This window comes from Thamnophis sirtalis, unplaced genomic scaffold, assembly GCF_051295495.1.
Source record: "Thamnophis sirtalis isolate CommonGarterSnake01/CBP01778 unplaced genomic scaffold, rThaSir2_p1.2 scaffold_4, whole genome shotgun sequence".
In the NCBI taxonomy this organism is placed as follows: Eukaryota; Metazoa; Chordata; class Lepidosauria; order Squamata; family Natricidae; genus Thamnophis; species Thamnophis sirtalis.
In genome coordinates, this window is record NW_028261384.1 from 123,187,501 (window position 1) to 123,204,911 (window position 17,411).

Here is a 17,411-nt window from a genome sequence, read left to right on the forward strand (position 1 = left end):
TGCAATCCCCATCCTTTTCTAATCCAACGAGGCGAGCCTCGAGACCCCCTCCCTCCGTCTCTAAGACGGTTGCTGCCTTTGCAGCCGGGGCGGGAAGGGGAGGAGGAAGAGGGAGGGGATCATCCCTGCAGTTCCAGCTCATCGCTGCTGGACTCCCACCCACCCAGCCACCCACACTCCGGTCGCCCCGCCCTGCGCCTCCATTTCCTCTCCTTTCTCCGCGGTCCTAGCGCTCGGCCACATGGAGCCGCAGAGAAAGGGGAGAGCCCCCAGACAAAGGAGCCAGCAGGTAAGGCTGGGGGGGGGGGGCACACACACACGAGGGACAGGGCGAAAGCGGGACCCGCCGCCGCCACCGCTGGGGATGGCCTTTGCTCTGCTTCTCCTTCTCCCCTCCCGCTGGAAGGGACTGAGCGCCTCGGGGCTGCTCCCGATGCAGAGCCCCGATGCGCCCTCTCCCCAGCCTGGCAGCAGGTCGCTTGTCCCCCCGGTCCTAAAAAAAAGGCATTCTGCCGTCCGGACGGGCGAACAGCCGCTTTGCTTTGGATGCAAAGAGCGGCTGCCGCTGTCGCTGCTGCTGGCATCGCCGCCTTGGCTGGGAGGAGGAGGCGGAGGCGGCGGCGGAGAGCCCAGCGGGTGAGGACGGCTGGCCTCCCGTCTCCCGTCGGGGGTCCCTCGGTCCTAGAGACAGCCATTTTATTTATTTATTTATTTGATTTGATTTGTCCATCGTTTACAAGACACAAGAATAAGCATGAGCATGAATTAAATGGGGACGAATAAATGGGGACGGTAGGATAGGGTTGGTCCGCTTATACGCGCACCCCCTTTACGGACCTCTTAGGAATGGGGTGAGGTCCACAGTGGACAGTCCTAAGGTTGAAGTTTTGGGGGTTTGAAAATGTAACAACACAGGTAGAGCATTCCAAGCATTGACCACTGGGACCATTTTGCAGAAAGGGGGCTCCCGGCCGGCCGGCAGGAAAGCTTTGCCCCTTTAGCTGGCCGATTGAGCATCTCTCTCTCAATGCCGCAGTTGCGGGCGCGGTTGGCGGGCATCGGCTCCGGAGGGGGCTGTTGGCTGGATCCTGGCCGCGGAAGCCACCGAGATCTGCCACCCGAGCTAGATAAATCGTTAGTTACCCAAAAGAGTTTGTGTATGGGTTTTTTCTTTTCTTTTTGCAAACAGCCTCGCTTTCCGCGTTGGATTGCAGATCTGACGAGTGCCAGAGGTTGTTGTCCCTGCGGGATGATGGGAATGAGAGCATTTGAATAGCAATCGCACTTAGACTTGTATACCTCTTCATAGGGTTTTTACAGCCCTTTCTAAGGGGCTTACAGAGTCAGCCTACAAACCCTCATGTTACCCACTTCGGAAGGATGGAAGGCTGAGTCAACCTTAAGCCTGGTGAGATTCGAACTGCAGCTAGAAGTCAGCTAAAGTAGCCTGCAGTACTGCACTCTAACCACTGGGCCCCCTGGGCTCATTGAACCAATGGTTAGGCAGTTCTAACACAAATGACCTGCGAGTGTTCCACACCCTCCTTTCCTTTGTCCCTTCTGTTCAAAGAAAAAAAATGGGTGTGTGTGTGTTTGTTTCTCCTAATCCTTGGTAAAAGACAGCACGCACGGAGTCTTCTCCTGCGGATGGTTTTAACAGTAGACCTCTGCCATCCAATCACTGGAGTAGGATCATCTGGGGATGCCCAGCCCATCCTACCTCCCTTTGCCACAGAATGAACGGGAACAGGATCTTCTTCGGAGTGGCACCCTTAGCATGGAACAGTTCTCCCAAAGGAAGCTATGGCTGACCACCCTTGCTTTGCCCTTAAACCAGTTTTTTTCCCCAGCCTTGAGCTTTTTAAGATAACCCCCAGAATATCCCAGCCACCCATGTCCCACAAGTGCTCCCCCCCTCAAAAGAAGGAACTTTGGACTTTGTTTTTTTTTTCCTTGAAGATGTTTGGCTTCTCATCCAAGAAGCTTCTTTGGCTCTGACCAAATAGGGAAAGAATATAAATCCTTCCATCCTCCAATGTTGAGTCAGAGCGGACGAAGCTTCTTGGATGAGAAGCAAAACAGCTCCAAGGAAAAACCAAAGTCCAAAGTTCCCTTTTGGGGGAAAAAAAACAATTTTGGGACAATCATGATCATCTGGATGACTGAGAATCTCCATAGACATCTATCCAGCTATGCTGAAGGGGAATTCTGGAAGTTGAATTTCACATATCTTAAAAAATCCTCAAGATTTAGAAACATTGCTTTAGAGATAATAAAAAAAGGCTGCCCCAGGACTGAATTGTCTTTCTAATGGCTCTTTTAAAAATTGTTTTAAGAACTGTTGGTCTACTTGGGGTATTTTTATTTAATTGAGCTTTTACAATTTCTACACGAAGTGCTCTGAGCTTCTCTGATAGAAATGAAGGTATAGAAGGCAGGCAGATAGATTAGATTAGATTAGATAGATAGACAGACAGACAGACAGATAGATAGATAGATATGGATAGATAGATATGGATAGAGATGATGGATGGATAGATAGATATGGATAGAGATGATTGATTGAGAGGTAGGTAGGTAGGTAGATAGATAGAGAGAGAGATGATGGATGGATGGATAGATAGATATGCATAGAGATGATTGATTGATTGAGAGGTAGGTAGGTAGATAGATAGATAGATAATAGATAGATAGATAGAGAGAAAGATGATAGATAGATAGATAGATAGATAGATAGATAGATAGATAGATGTGCATGTATGGAGATGATTGACAGATAGATAGATAGATAGATAGATAGATAGATAGATAGATAGATAGATAGATAGATAGATAGATAGATATGGATGAAGATGATAAATAGATAATGATGGATGGATGGATGGATAGATAGATAGATAGATAGATAGATAGATAGATAGATAGATAGATAGATATGGATGGAGATGATAGACATATAGATAGATAGGACAGGAAATTACAGAAAAGCATTTCAGACCTCTCTATCTCTTTATCTGCTGATAAAACCTGCTGACCTCTTCATCTGCTGATAAAGAGAAAGGGTTTACACCACTCAGGTGACCCTGACAGCACATATAAACTTCTTGGATGAGAAGTGAAATGTCTTCAAAGAAAAACAAAGGAAGTCCAGTTGCCTCTTCAAAAACCACCTTTGGGACAACTATGACCTGGATGACTGAGAATCTTCATAGACATCTAGATCTGATTGCGAAGCTTTATATATTCCATCTTACACTGATATTTCTTACCTATGTTTTTCCTTCCTGCCTCCCTCCCTCCCTCCCTCCTTCTTCCTTCCTTTCTTCCTTCTTTCCTGGTTGGAACATGATTTCAGGGCAAGCTCAGATGGGTTTTTCTGGGAGGGGAAAGGCGTGAGCTGCCCTGAAAGAATATCTGCAAATTTTGCTGCCAAAATGTTGTGCTGACGTATGCTTATTGGCCAGGCACCCCACAGCTGGGGTGGGCAGACCTTAGCCCTAGACTTCTCCTGCCCAGCCTTGTTTTTCCAGCCCCCAGAGCTTCATCAACCATGAAGACGGAACTTGGCAGCAGAAGACATGAATAAATATTGAGCTGTTCGTTTTTGCAGAAAGAAAGAAAAAACACCCCTAGGAATAACTGTACTAAACCTTTTGTATGCTTGTCTCCTCTTTTGGGACGCAGTGGCTATGACACTGAGCTTGTCGGTCAGAAAGGTTGGAGATTCGAATCCCTAGTGCCACGTTACAGAGTGAGCTCCTGTTACTTGTCCCAGCTCCTGCCAACCTAGCAGTTTGATATCATATAAAAATGCAAGTAGAAAAATAGGGACCACCTTTGGTGGGAAGGTAACAGCGTTCTGTGCGCCTTCGGTGTTTAGTCATGCCGTCCACATGACCACGGAGAACGTCTTCGGACAGCGCTGGTTCTTCGGCTTTGAAACGGAGGTGAGCCCTGCCCCCTAAAGTCGGGAACGATAAAGTATGTGCAAGGGGAACATTTACCTTTATTCCTCTTTTACCTTTCTAAAAAAAAACAAGGAACACCCATCCTTCTAATGTCATGATTGCCAAGCTCTCTGCTAGAGCAGGGCTGCTCTCTCTCTCTCTCCCCCCTCCCTCTCTCTCTCTCAGCAGCAAACGTCCATCTTCCATCCTAATAAGGAACAGTTATGCCTTCTTTTTTTTTTTTGCACCTGCCGTCTTTTTCCGAGAGTTTCTCTACAGCTCCAGGTTTTAAGTTCTTCAGTGCTAAATGAAAGGAGGCTTGTGAACAATTGCAATTCTGCTTGGCGAATTCCAGGCACTCCACTTTTGCAAGGGGATTGTAATTTTATTTTACCTTCCTCCAAAAACCTTTTGTAACTCTAGCTCTGCCTTCTTCTGATGGCCTTCCTTATCCTCCGACTCCTTTTCTCCCTCCAGATCCTGAATCCAACCATTTTGCAAAGAGCAGGCAATTTCCCCACCATATGTTCTGGCAGAGTGGAGGAAAAAAAGGCTTTTCTGTCTATTCCCCCCTCACCCTGAGTTACCGATGCTTCTTATATTACAGACTCTTTAAAAAAAAAATCTGATTCTGGAATGCAAAATAGACTTGTGTAACCTTTTCCTTTTGCTTTATATTTTTCCAGTTACACACTTCTTAAAAACAAAATTTCATGCAACGTCTTGGATCTCGTAAAAATCAGGATGCCATATGCACTCCTTAGGAAATTTGCATATAAAACATACCGAATAGATGTCACTCCCACTAAAGGCCTGAAGAAGAGATTTCCCCCAATCTTGCACCTGGCAGCTGGGATGGGATTACAACCCCCATCGTCCTCATTCCACACAGCTTGTAAAAGTCACCCAATGGTAGGGAGGGAGAGAAGAGGAAAAGAAAAAGGAAAAATAGCTGTGGATCGCCAGATAGGCTGGTTCATATAAAAAAGATCTTTCCTTTCAAAAGATGGAGGCTAGAGAGCCTAATGCAGGAAGGGACAGTTGTGACATCAGTAACTTCTGCAGTTTTGGTTTCTGAAAAGCAAGAGGTGAAAATAGAAACATGGATCCCAAAGGTGCTTTTTTTTCAAGAGGCAACTACACTTTCTGGTTTTTCTTTGAAGACGTTTTGCTTCTCATCCAAGAAGTTTCTTCAACTCTCTCAGAGAAAGCTCTTCAAAGAAAATCCAGAGTGTCCAGTTGCCTCTGGAAAAGCACCTTTGGGGACAACCATGGCGGAGAAACCCCATAGACAGAAACTTGGGATTGTCCACGTGCCACCCCTAAATACTTTCATTGCCACACAATCTCCCACGTTTCTGACAAAATGTAGTCACCTCACCACCGAATTCCAGGGATTTTAAAGAACGGAAATAGGAACAGTTAACTTCCTAGAAGACTACAAGTTCATCCGTACCCATATAACCTCCACCCCCCCTCCCCCAATAGGCCAAAATTAAGCAAAAATTAATTAAAATTAATTTAATTAATTAATTAAAAATAGAGGGAAAGGCAAGTTAGTCTAATGGTTAAGACACCAGTTCAGGGACGCGGTGGCTCAGAGGCTAAGACGCTGAGCTTGTCGATCAGAAAGGTTGGCAGTTTGGCGATTCGAATCCCTAGCGCTGCATAACGCATAAGCAGTTCGAAAAGCATGTAAAAATGCAAGTAGAAAAATAGGGAACCACCTTTGGTGGGAAGCTAACACTGTTCCGTGCGCCATCGGCGTTTAGTCATGCCGGCCACAGGGCCATGGAGAACGTCTTCAGGAGGCACTGGCTCTTTGCCTTTGAAGCGGAGATGAGCACCGTCTCCTAGAGCCGGGAACAACTAGCGCATGTGTGCAAGGGGAACCTTTACCTTTAAGACACCAGGCTACAAAACGAGACCCCGAGTTCTAGCCCCACTTAGCCATGAAAGCCAGCTGGGTGACATTGGAGCCATTCAGTGTCCCTCAGCCCAATCCACCTCACGTGATTGTTGTGACGGGGAAAACAGGAGGAGGAAAGAGTATTGTGTGTGTTATTTGTAAAAATAATAAAGGTAGGGTACAAAACAAACGAACAAAATGATTGTAACCTTCTAGTGACATCACTACCTTTCTTCCTGTCCATCCTCCAGGATGTCTCGGGTGGGAGTTATGCCCCAATCTTTGGGAAGTTGCCAACCCTGGTAGAACTATAGATTTCCTCACCTCACTTAAGACTGGCCAGGACTATCTTAGCTCTTCCAATAACTATTTAATGAAGCTCTCTTACTTACCTGCTTCTCTCTGTTCCCACTCAAAGACTCCCAAGCCATATGGCTCTGCTTCACTCATGTGTTCAGGTTTAAAAAGCAAATGCAGTCGCTCTGAGATTTAAAGAGAAGGGAATTTCTCTCTGCCTTCCAGGATGTCTTTGGGGTTGGATCTCGATTTTTTTTTTAGCTCAACCTCATTTGTGCTGGCTGAGCTTGAACTCAATATATCCTGTTTCCCGGAAAATAACACCTCATCAGATAAATAAGCCCAACCAGGCTTTTGAGCGCAAGCACTAAAATAAGCCCTTCCCTAAAATATTTAATCACATGCACAGCCGGTCCCCACCATTTCTTGGGGGGCAAGGGGAGGAAACATCCCCACATATTCCTGCCATCCATGCGGAAGGCGCCCTCAAACTCTAGCTACCAGGCCTCGTAGTGGTGGATAAGTATCTATTGACAGATTTCTAACCTGTGAACTGTTGGTTTTTCATCCAATTTTTGGCTTGCGTACTCTGACTCTGAAGCAGGAAGCTGAAATTTAGGTGAGAAAATTGAGGTTCAATTTTTTAAAACACGTCTTTCTGAAGTCATTTGCAAATATTCACAATTTTAGATGTTTGGCGCTGGTCTTCTCGTCTCTTGCAGGTATAAGGGAGGGATTTTTTTCTTATCCTTAGTGGATCAGTGTGCCATTTGCTCAAAATCTCACCATTGTGTGTAATTGCTTGCAAATTTTAGAAGGTCCTGTATTTTTTTTAAACATATTTTCCTTGTTCTGATCCTGTCTGTCCTCCAGGAAAGGTTTTCCCATCTTTTTTCTTTGTTGCAATCTAAAGAAAAGCTTGCATGACCAGCTCATGAATTGTTCTGACCGAGGCTTCCCAAGAGCATGAAGCAACTCCTGGTCCCGACAAAAAGCCCTTTTATTAATTTACTGTGAATTCTGCTCATTCGCATCCAGCAAAGTCTTTCAAGGGAGGATTTACAGTCACAGACCTTATCTGGCTTGGAGATCTAACATATCTGCAAATCTGACAAAGAATTTCGGACAGTCACAAACCAGTTAAATCTCCTGCAAATACCACTCTCCTTTCACTCCTCTTTTGCTTCCTCTGGGAGGGGCCATTCATCGTCCACCTGTGGCCTTATTCCCAAGTTGACCCCTATTCTTTAGCTGTTCCCTTGGTCTGGCAACTCTGCGCATTCGCACACTGGGAACAGGCTCCAGCTGTTCCTCTGCCTCACTGATGTCAGACTCTGAAGACAGCTGATAACTGGCATATGGCTCTGGCGTTCTCTCAGCCTCCGACACAGGGCCCTCATCAGAGCCTTTCCCAGACTGTAGGACTCGCCCATGTACCTCCCCAACCTCCTCACTGTCTGAATCTGCTGCCAGCTCTGTTGGCCACTAGCGGGCCACAACATGAATAGTATAAGGCAGGGGCCCCCTGGTCCGAGGACCAGTATCAGTCCATGGCATGCCAGAAACTGGGCCACGCAAACAAGTAAAGCCCCATTCGCGGGATGCAGGCAACATGCAAACCACACTCCCTCCGGTCCATGGAAAAACCTCTCTATGGAACCAATCCCTGGCGCCTAAAAAAGTTGGAGGGTGCTAGTCTGAGGTAAATCTTGCAGTTCAGGGGGATTTGAACTGAGGTCAGTGCTTGGTCCAGAAGATGAGCAAGATTTGGCTATATTTTTCTGGTTGAGGTCCATATGACAATAGTGGTAGGCGTAATTAGACGAAAATGAAAATATCCCATGGTCACAGCAATGGTGGGTTCCGGATCCTGTTGCAAACGGTACAGTGTAATGAGGCCGGGCGTCCACCACATGAATGCGCTTAGCACGCGCCCACATGCGCGCAGCACACATACGTACTTAGTGCCTGCGACGCTCTGTGACGCCTCCGCGACGCTCCAGCTGCTCGGCGGAGCATTGCGCAGGCACCGTATGCTCCGTGCGCGTGCATGTAAGCCTCGAACAGCTCAAATACAGGTAAGGAGCGTGGGCGGGCGGGCCCTCCGGAGCACTGTACTGGAATGGTACCTGATGCTCCCAGCAGGCACTGGTACACCCGTACTGGGGTGTACCAGTCGTATCCCACCACTGGGGCACAGGCTAATATAGTTGCTGTTTCTCCACTACAGGTAGTCCTTGACTTAAAACATTATTAAGCTCGCAGTGAGGGTGGCAAGGCCTGCTGGTTGTTAAGCAGCACGTCAAGTGACCAAAACCAATTTTATACCACCTTTTTTTTCAGAGACTGTTAAGCGAACGCAGCTATTGTTAAATGAATATGGCAGTTGTAAAACGAACCTATTGTTCGTGATGGGTGTTTTTTCCAGAAACCAAAAATAAATACTGTTTTCTGACAAAAACATAAAACACAGCCATGTGACAATTTGTGCCAGGCACCCCAAATGTGGTCATGGGACTGCAAAAGTGCAGCAGCTGTTGTAACTTCAAATCTGGCCATAAGTACCTTTTTTGAGGTTTGTGGTAACTTTGATTGCTATGCAACCCACCATAAGTTGAGGATTACCTGTACAGGCAGTCCTCGGCTTACAACAATTTAGTGACCAATTTAAGTGGAAAAAGATGGCACTGGAAAAAGAGACATATTTATGACCGTTGCAGCATCCTCATGGTCATGTGATCAAAATTCACACCCTTGTCAACTGACTCAGATTTATGACCCAGGGTTGTGGGATCCCTTTTTGTGACCTTCTGACAAGCAAAATCAATGGGGAAGCCAGGTTCACTTAACAATTCAGTGATTCACTTAACAACAGTGACAAAAAAGCTGTAAGATGGGGCAAAATTCACGTAACACATCTCAATAACAGAAATTTTGGACTCAGTTGTGGTTGTAAGATTACCTTTACAATTTCCCTCTTTTATGGTATTATCTGGTTATTTTGTCACTGGAGGAAAGGAACGGCGTTCACTTACAAACATTCAAGGTCTCTGGAAAGCTACATAAATTAATTGGGGAGGCTATATCCCACCACCCACTGTAAAGCACATAAAGCAGTGGTGGGTTCCGGATCCTGTTTCAACCGGTACAGTGCAACAGGGCCCGGTATCCACCACATGAATGTGCGCAGCACGCGCGCAGCATGCACTTGCGTCCTTACTTCCTGCGATGCCTCCGCAATGCTCCAGCTGCTCGGCGGAGCATTGTGCAGATGCCATACTATCCGTGCACATGTGCTGAAGTGCCGAAGAGCTCAAATAAGGAGGACGTACCTCCTGCAACCCACCACTGACATAAATGGACAATTTGTAAAGGTAAATGACCATTGTTGTGTATTTCAGGCAGCACCCTCTGGAAAGATGGCTGAAGCAGAAGGAGGAGAGGTTGACGTGGAAGTGAAGCAAGAGGAGGAGGATGAAGATGAAGAGCCCGGCTACATCCAGTCTGGGCGGCGGTACAGGTGCCTGACCTGTAGCAAAACTTTCCCTAGCGTGCCACGGGTGTTGCGTCATTTAAAGTCCCACGCGGCTGGTACTGTGGATGGCATAGCTACCAAACTTGCTTGTCCTAATTGTAGGAAGGAGTTTCCTGACCGGGCTCAACTTCGCAAGCACCAGCTCAGCCACCAAACGGAGCGCCCATACCAATGCCAGCTTTGTGCCAAGGCTTACAAAACTGCCCCCGAGCTGCGGAATCACGGGCGTAGCCACAGTGGCGAAAAACCCTTTGTTTGCCACGAGTGCGGCAAAGCGTTCATGCAGCCTGTTTGTCTGCGAGTCCACATGGCCCGGCACACTGGAGACCTGCCCTTCCGCTGCCAGCAATGCCATAAGGGCTACGGCACTCTTTCCAAGCTGAAGATCCACCAGCGTTCTCATACGGGCGAGAAGCCATACTCCTGCGGTGAATGCAGCAAACGCTTCGCTGATCCCTCGGTGTTCCGGAAGCACCGCCGGACCCATGCTGGCCTCCGCCCCTACCAATGTGAGGTTTGCCGCAAGACGTACGCTGAGCTGAAGGATCTCAAGAACCACGAGCGCTCTCATACCGGCGAACGCCCCTTCTTGTGCCAGGATTGTGGGAAGGCCTTTTCCCGGTCCTCATCGCTGGCTTGTCACCAGCGCATCCATGCAGCCCACAAGCCCTACCGTTGCAACCTCTGTGGGAAAGGCTTCACCCAGCTGTCCTCCTTCCAGAGCCACCAGCGCACTCACTCTGGCGAGAAGCCCTTTCTTTGCCCGCAGTGCGGCCGCATGTTCAGTGATCCCTCCAGTTTTCGCAGGCATCAGAGAGCCCACCAGGGCCTCAAGCCCTATGCCTGCGACAAATGTGGGAAAGCTTTCCGCCAACCAGCCGACCTGGCCATGCACCAGCGTATCCACACGGGTGAGAGGCCCCACAAGTGCTCGCAGTGCGACAAGAGCTTCGTGGCTTCATGGGACCTCAAGCGCCACCTGCTGGTGCACTCCGGCCAGCGCCCTCACCAGTGTGGCGAGTGTGGCAAGAGCTTTGCTGAGCGGGCCAGCCTCACCAAACACTACCGTGTTCACTCAGGCGAGCGGCCGTTTAAGTGCGGCCGCTGCGGCAAAGCTTTTGTGGTGTCGTCTAGCCTCCGGAAGCATGAACGCACCCACGGCAACGAGAACAGCGAGGACAAGGTAGCCCCCGCGGGCAACCAGGACCCGTTCCTCAATGATCCATCGGCCATTGTGGTTGCCACCGTGGTGCCCGCCTGTGGAGAATGTGGGGAGGTCTTTGCCTCCACCCAGGAACTACGGCGCCATGAACGCCTGCTGCATCCTGGCCTGCGCCCGTTTCCGTGTCCAGAATGTGGCAAAGGCTTCTCGGACCGGGCCGGTCTGCGTAAACACGAGCGGATCCACTCGGGAGTCCGCCCCCATGCCTGTCCCCACTGTTCTAAAGCTTTCCTAGGTGCCTCAGACCTGCGCAAGCACCTCAAGACCCATGTGTCCCTAGAGAACAGGAGCAGCGAGGACACCATGGTGACTGCCACCATCATGACCTACGAATCCCTCCTCCCTGCTCAGCTCCATCCCCATGACGATGGGACAGAGACTGACAAGGACACTCCTTCGGACTGCTTGCCTGACCCCCTCACGGAACCCTCGTAAGCTCCGCCTTCCTTCCCACCTTTGCCCTGCCTGCGATTGGGCAAAAAGAAGCCAGCTCAGTTGCTATAAAGCTCTCTGTGTACTTTGATGATTGCCCAGCCTTGCCTCGTGGATGTGATCTGTGGACCGCGCTCTTTCAGCGCCCTCCCATCCAGCATGGCCCTCCAGCATTTCTTTCCAAGTAGGGCTTGATGTGCTTCATCACTGGCTGTGTGTGGCTGCCTTTCCTCCCACCCTCCATTGTTGCCCACACCAGATGTTCACTTGCCTGACCGGGAAATTAAATGTGCCTGGTGTGTCTGTGTTTGTTTGTTTGTGTGAGCGAGAGAGAAACCAGACACTTTGGTCAGCAAAGGGAGCCTGACATCTTGTGAGACTGTACATGTCTGTGCGTGAGGAGTTGCATTTTTTTTTATTCTTTGCGGGGTGATGTGCATTCATCTTATGAGGTGTTTCTGCAACCCTTGTGAACTGGTGTTTTTCTAGAAAAAGAAAATAACCTCCAGGACATTTTTTAAGGGCAAGAACAATTAAATTTAGAAAATTAAGGGAGGAAGCAAAGAACCATTATTCTTTTCTTCCTGGAGAGTTTTTTAACTTATCCGGGGGTTTCCTTGCTTGTAAGAAAAGATTAAAATAAATGGCTTGCTTTTTTTTTTTTAAGGGGAAAATTGACTTGGATTGCATGTGGGAGGTGCAAATTTTTTTAGTGGGGGGGTGGGTGGCACAACCCTTATATTATCCTTATCTCACCTATAGGAATTTATCTTGCCTATTGAATTTCATTTCAAGTTTTATTTTATTCCTGTATTTATTATATCTATTTACCATTGCTATCAAAAGCCTCTCAGCAATAAAGGCTCTTTGACTGCTAAGGAGAGGGTTTGAAAACCTTCCTGTTTTCCTTTCTTCCCCCACTACACTTCCAAGAAAAAAAAATACCCTCACAGTCTTCGTCTGTCTACCAACTATTTATGTTCCTGAAGCCTCTGAACTCTGATTGGCTGGCCTGCTGTGATGTCACTGAAGGTTCACTTGCTCAAAGAGCAAAGCAGCCCACTCACATCTTTTCTGAGTGTAGCAGAGGTGATATTCAGCCAGTTCTGACCGGTTCTAGCGAACCAGTAGCAGAAATTTTGAGAAATTCAAAGAATGGGTAAAAACCACCTCTGGTTAGCTCCGCCCCCATCTATTCACTGCCTCCCAAGTCCCAGCCGATCAGGGTCCCAGCTGATGGGGTGGGTCTTCTTGTGCCCTGCACAGGAGAATGAAGCTGGAAAGCAGGGATGGGGAGGGAATGGGGATTTTGCAGTATCCTTTCCCTGCTATGCCCACCAAGCCATGCCATGCCTAAAGAACCGGTAGTAAAAAAAAATTGAATCCCACCATATATTTATTAGTGGGAATAGGGTTTAAACCACCTGTAGAAATCTCAGGAAGATATTCTGAGAGGCTTACTGTCCTTTAAGTATGGTGGAATGAAGAGGACCAGAAGAAGGGGGCAATGTGTAGGCCAGATGTTAGGAATTGATGACTTTCCAGGTTGTGGTTGAACCATAGCTTCCATCACCAGCAACCATGCTAATTGTGGCTGAGAAAAAGCCAGAAGGAGAACATGAAAAAACAAAATCAAGAAAATACGAATTCTCTTGTTGGCCCAGAAGACATCCTCCAAAGAGTGTCTTCTCAAAAACAGGTTCTTCAGAGATATCTTTAATTTCAACTCTGATCAGAAGAGTTGTTTCATTTCATTTCATTTATTTGGGATTTATAGGCCGCCCTTTTCCCTGAGGGGACTCAGGGCGGCTTACATTCATAGGAAAAGGGGGGTGCAATACAGAGACATAAACAATATGTGAATAAAATAAACAGTAAAAACACAACTTTCATTCAACACTCAACACTCGGGTGGGGCGAATTAGAAACTTATCCCCAGGCCTGATGGGATAGCCAGGTCTTAAGGGCTGTGCGGAAGGTCTGGACGGTGGTGAGGGTGCGAATCTCGACGGGGAGGTCGTTCCACAGGGTCGGAGCTGCTACTGAAAAGGCTCTCCTCCGCGTAGTCGCCAGTCGGCATTGACTGGCGGATGGGATTCGGAGGAGGCCCAATCTGTGCGATCTAATTGGTCGGAGGGAGGTAATCGGCAGGAGGCGGTCTCTCAAGTTGGAGTTGTTGGAGGATATATGTTCAAATGTGGGGAAGATGGGATTAGGTAGTCTAGTTTAAAGTGTGAGAATCGGCAGCTGATTGGCAGAAGGAGGAACCAAGGGGAAAGTTAGATGGGCAAAAGGTAAGGAAACAAAACCAGAATGGATGACCACTCATGGGAGTTACCTAGGCAAATGAGGAAGTGTCTGCAAGCAAATAACCAAGCTCGCCACCAAGGTGACCACAGTTCAGCCTTGAGCTACAGATATTTCTCTTGTTGACGTACAGGCAGGAAGGGATGGGTGGGTATCTTAGACTGAGTTCCAGTAACTGACTGGGATATCCTGTTTCGGGGTCAACTTGTCATGGCAACATCATGACCTGGCAGTTCTCCAGGGAATGGCTGAAGGAAGATGGGGTACACACTCAGACATTTCTGTGGCAGAGGGGGATCCCTTACTCCTGGCCCAGTCTTCAGCAACTTGGAATAAACATCTACAGTCTTGCAATTTAAAGGACAACTTGTTGAATTGGCATCTTCAAAGGTGATTTTCAGTTGGATGGACTTCAACTCCCAGAATTCTCAGCAATGGTCTTTCTGTCTGGAGATTTCTGGGTATTGAAGTTCACAAATCCAGAGGGTAGGACACCCTATTAGGGAAGGCTAAGCTTATCTGCTTCCATTTTTTCTTAAAAGCCCCAGAGGCAAGTTATCACAGCTGTACATTTGCCACATAAGGAATGATAGGAAAACTAACCAAGAGGGAAGCTGGGTTTTTTTGTGGATGCTGGCATTTAGAGTTGTTCTAGCTTATTAGGTTTTTATTCCTCTTATGTTCAGACTGTATTAACCAGGAGTGTCCACCTTTGGCAAGCTTTAAGACTTATGGACTTCAACTCCCAGAATTCCTTAGCCAGCATATTTAGGGGCCTAGAGGCTAAAACATGAAGAATGGTTGCAGAAATTGAGTACAAAGAAGGACTATGATGATATGACAGCAATGTTCCAATAGGGGCTGCCACAAAGAAGAAGGGGTCAACCTATTTTCCAAAGGACCAGAAGGCAAGACAAAAAACAACAGATGGAAACTAGCAAAGGAGAGAAGTAACCTAGAACTAAGGATGGTTTTTCTTTGAAGATGTTTTGCTTCCCATCCAAGAAGCTTATCCAGCTGTGAGAAGTTAAACACTTTCAAAGCAAAAACAGGAAGTCCAGCTGCCTCTTGAAAAAGCACATTTGGGATAACCATGACCGGGATTAATGAGAATCTCTGTAAGACATCTAGAACTGAGGAGGAACTTCCTTTACAGTGAGAACAATTAACCAGTGTTTGCCTCCAAAGGTTGTGGGTACTCCATCACAGGAGGCTTTTAAGCCACCTGTCTGGAATAGTGTAGGTAGGGGGCTGGACTAGAGGACCTCCAAGGTCCCTTCCCACTCTTGTTATTCTATTAAGTCTTACAGACCACAAGGTTGGACACCCCTGCTGGAAACCCTGACACCTTCTCCCTCAATGGTTTCTTTAATGTCACCTCTGTCTCTACGGTAATCTAGGGTAATCTAAATAAGGATGTGAGAATCAACCCCACAGTTACCCATCCTGAAACTTGGAAGCCACTGATGTCAAAAGAATAAACCACTGAAAAGTTGCACACATGACTTTGCAGAAAAGGTTGGTCAATAACCTGCAACTCACAATTTGATTCCATTACACATGGCCCTCTAACCATGACCACATCCCACACTTAAATTGGCCACTATCCAGATGTCACATGCACAAGCCTTGGATCCAAAGCAGATATGAGTTGATCCCAGTTCGGCCCAGTTTGGCTGAACCGGTAGTGGTATTTTTGTCTGGGTCACAGAACCAGCAGTGACCCAGGCTTGCCACCACCACCTGAACCGGTTCCCTCACCGCTGCCAATGTTGTCGCCATGTTGTTTTGTACTGACCACGCGTGCGCAGTTCACTATAAATTGTTCTGCACATGCGTGAAGAACAATTTACATTGAACTGTGCACGTGCAAAACGCACGCGAAGCGAACTGGTAGTAAAACCAGCAACAACCTGCCTGATTCAAAGTCTGCTCCTGGAAACACAAATGATGAGGATGCCAGGATTGGATAAGCTAGAAAGCATCTAAATTGGATTAAGGATGCCGTTGTGTAAAATGGGCCAGGGCAGGTTAGGTAAAAGGAAGGCACGGGAATGGCCCTTCGTGAAGTTTTTAATCCTAAAATGTGCAAACAACTGAAGTGTCATCATGAGTGACTCTAGAGCAGGGGTGTCCAAACATGGGAACTTTTAAGACTTGTGAACTTCAACTCCCAGAATTCCCCAGTTGAAGTCCATAAGTCCTAAAGTTCCCAAGTTTGGACACCCCTGCTCTAGAGCAGTGTTTCTCAACCTTGTCAACTTGAAGGTGTCTGGACTTCAACTCCCAGAATTCCCCAGCCAGCGAATGCTGGCTGGGGAATTCTGGGAGTTGAAGTCCAGACACCTTCAAGTTGACAAGGTTGAGAAACACTGCTCTAGAGAATGCTTGTGGGAGTCAGTTTGGTGTATAAAGTAGTAACTGTCTTATAGCCACAACTGAGCCCAAAATTTCCGTTACTAAATGAGACAGTAGTTAAGTGAGTTTTGCCCCATTTTACCATCTTTCTTGTTAAGGGAGTCATTGCAGTTGTTCAGTTAGCAAAGTGTGTGTTAGCAAAGTATTTGTTAAGGGAACCTGGCTTCCCCACTGACTCTGCTTGTCGTATACCTTGGCCCAAAGATCGGTGCACTTCTATCTGGGATGGTCGTCCTCTTCCACCGAGCGTGCAGCTTCGGGAGGGAAGCACATGGAGCAGTGAGGGAGGAAGGGGACACCCACCTAGCCAGCCAGATTAGCCGATCAACCCTGGCGATCAATGGGGTGGCAGATGTCGCAGCCACTGTGCTTGTCAGGAGGTCACAAAAAGTTATCATTTTCCTCAGCTGACGGGGAAAATCGGACACAAGAAGTCGACACAGCTTAAAATTGCTGAGCTGGAGTAACACAGTGCTTAAGAGCATGCTGGAGAGTACCACAGATTGGACTCTGATCAGTTGCCTAAAACACAACAATTCCTCATTGATAGCAGATCATGAGGAGGGTATCTTTGGGAAGGTATACATCTTTAAGGAATATGAAGGTTCTCCTATTAGGGGACTGGAGACTAAAACATACGATCGGTTACAGGAACTGGGCATGGCCACTCTAATGAAGAGAAGGACCAGGGTAGACATAATAGCAGTCTTCCAGTATTTGAGGGATTGTCACAGAGAGGAGGGGGTCAAGCTATTTTCCAAGGCACCTGAAGGCCAGACAACCAATAATGGATGGAAACTGACCGAGGAGAGATTCTATTTAGAAATAAGGAGGAACTTTCTGACAGTGAGAACAATCAACCAATGAAACAGAAGTTGCCTTCAGAAGTTGTGGGGGCTTCATCAATTAAGACACAAGAAGAGTTTGGACTATTATTTATCAGAAATGGTGTATTGTCTCCTGCTTCAGTGTGGGGTTGGACTAGATAACCTACAAGGTCTCTTCCAACTCTGTTAACCTGTTGTGTCTTTAAACCTTTCCTGATAAGGGAATAGTACAGAGAACAAAAATGGGGGAAAAATGAATTTTCTGCATTGTGACAAGCCAGCTTTGATTAAAATAGCTTGGATAAAGTCTTGATTGCCTCACGAGCAGAACAGATATTAAAATATATGAACTCCAGAAACCAAAGTCAATTTGGTCAAATAGCCATGACCATGACCATGGGATAGTCTGCATCATCTCGGCCTACTTGTAATGTTTCTGTGAAGATACAGAATAGGGAGCCAGAAGGATGTGCTTTGAAGAAAGAAAAGATAACCCAAGAAAGCCGTTTTTAATGAG

General features: G+C 47.2%; 1 protein-coding gene across 1 annotated transcript; it reads left to right on the forward strand.

The window, feature by feature from the left end:
- The first annotated feature begins 22 nt into the window (after positions 1 to 22).
- Positions 23 to 12,220, forward strand: ZNF668 (zinc finger protein 668). Its single transcript, XM_014062087.2, has 2 exons — positions 23 to 289; positions 9,555 to 12,220. Exons 1-2 carry the CDS (start codon positions 242 to 244, stop codon positions 11,343 to 11,345), a joined length of 1,839 nt encoding a protein of 612 aa, XP_013917562.2. The 5' UTR covers positions 23 to 241; the 3' UTR covers positions 11,346 to 12,220.
- The last annotated feature ends 5,191 nt before the right edge of the window (positions 12,221 to 17,411 follow it).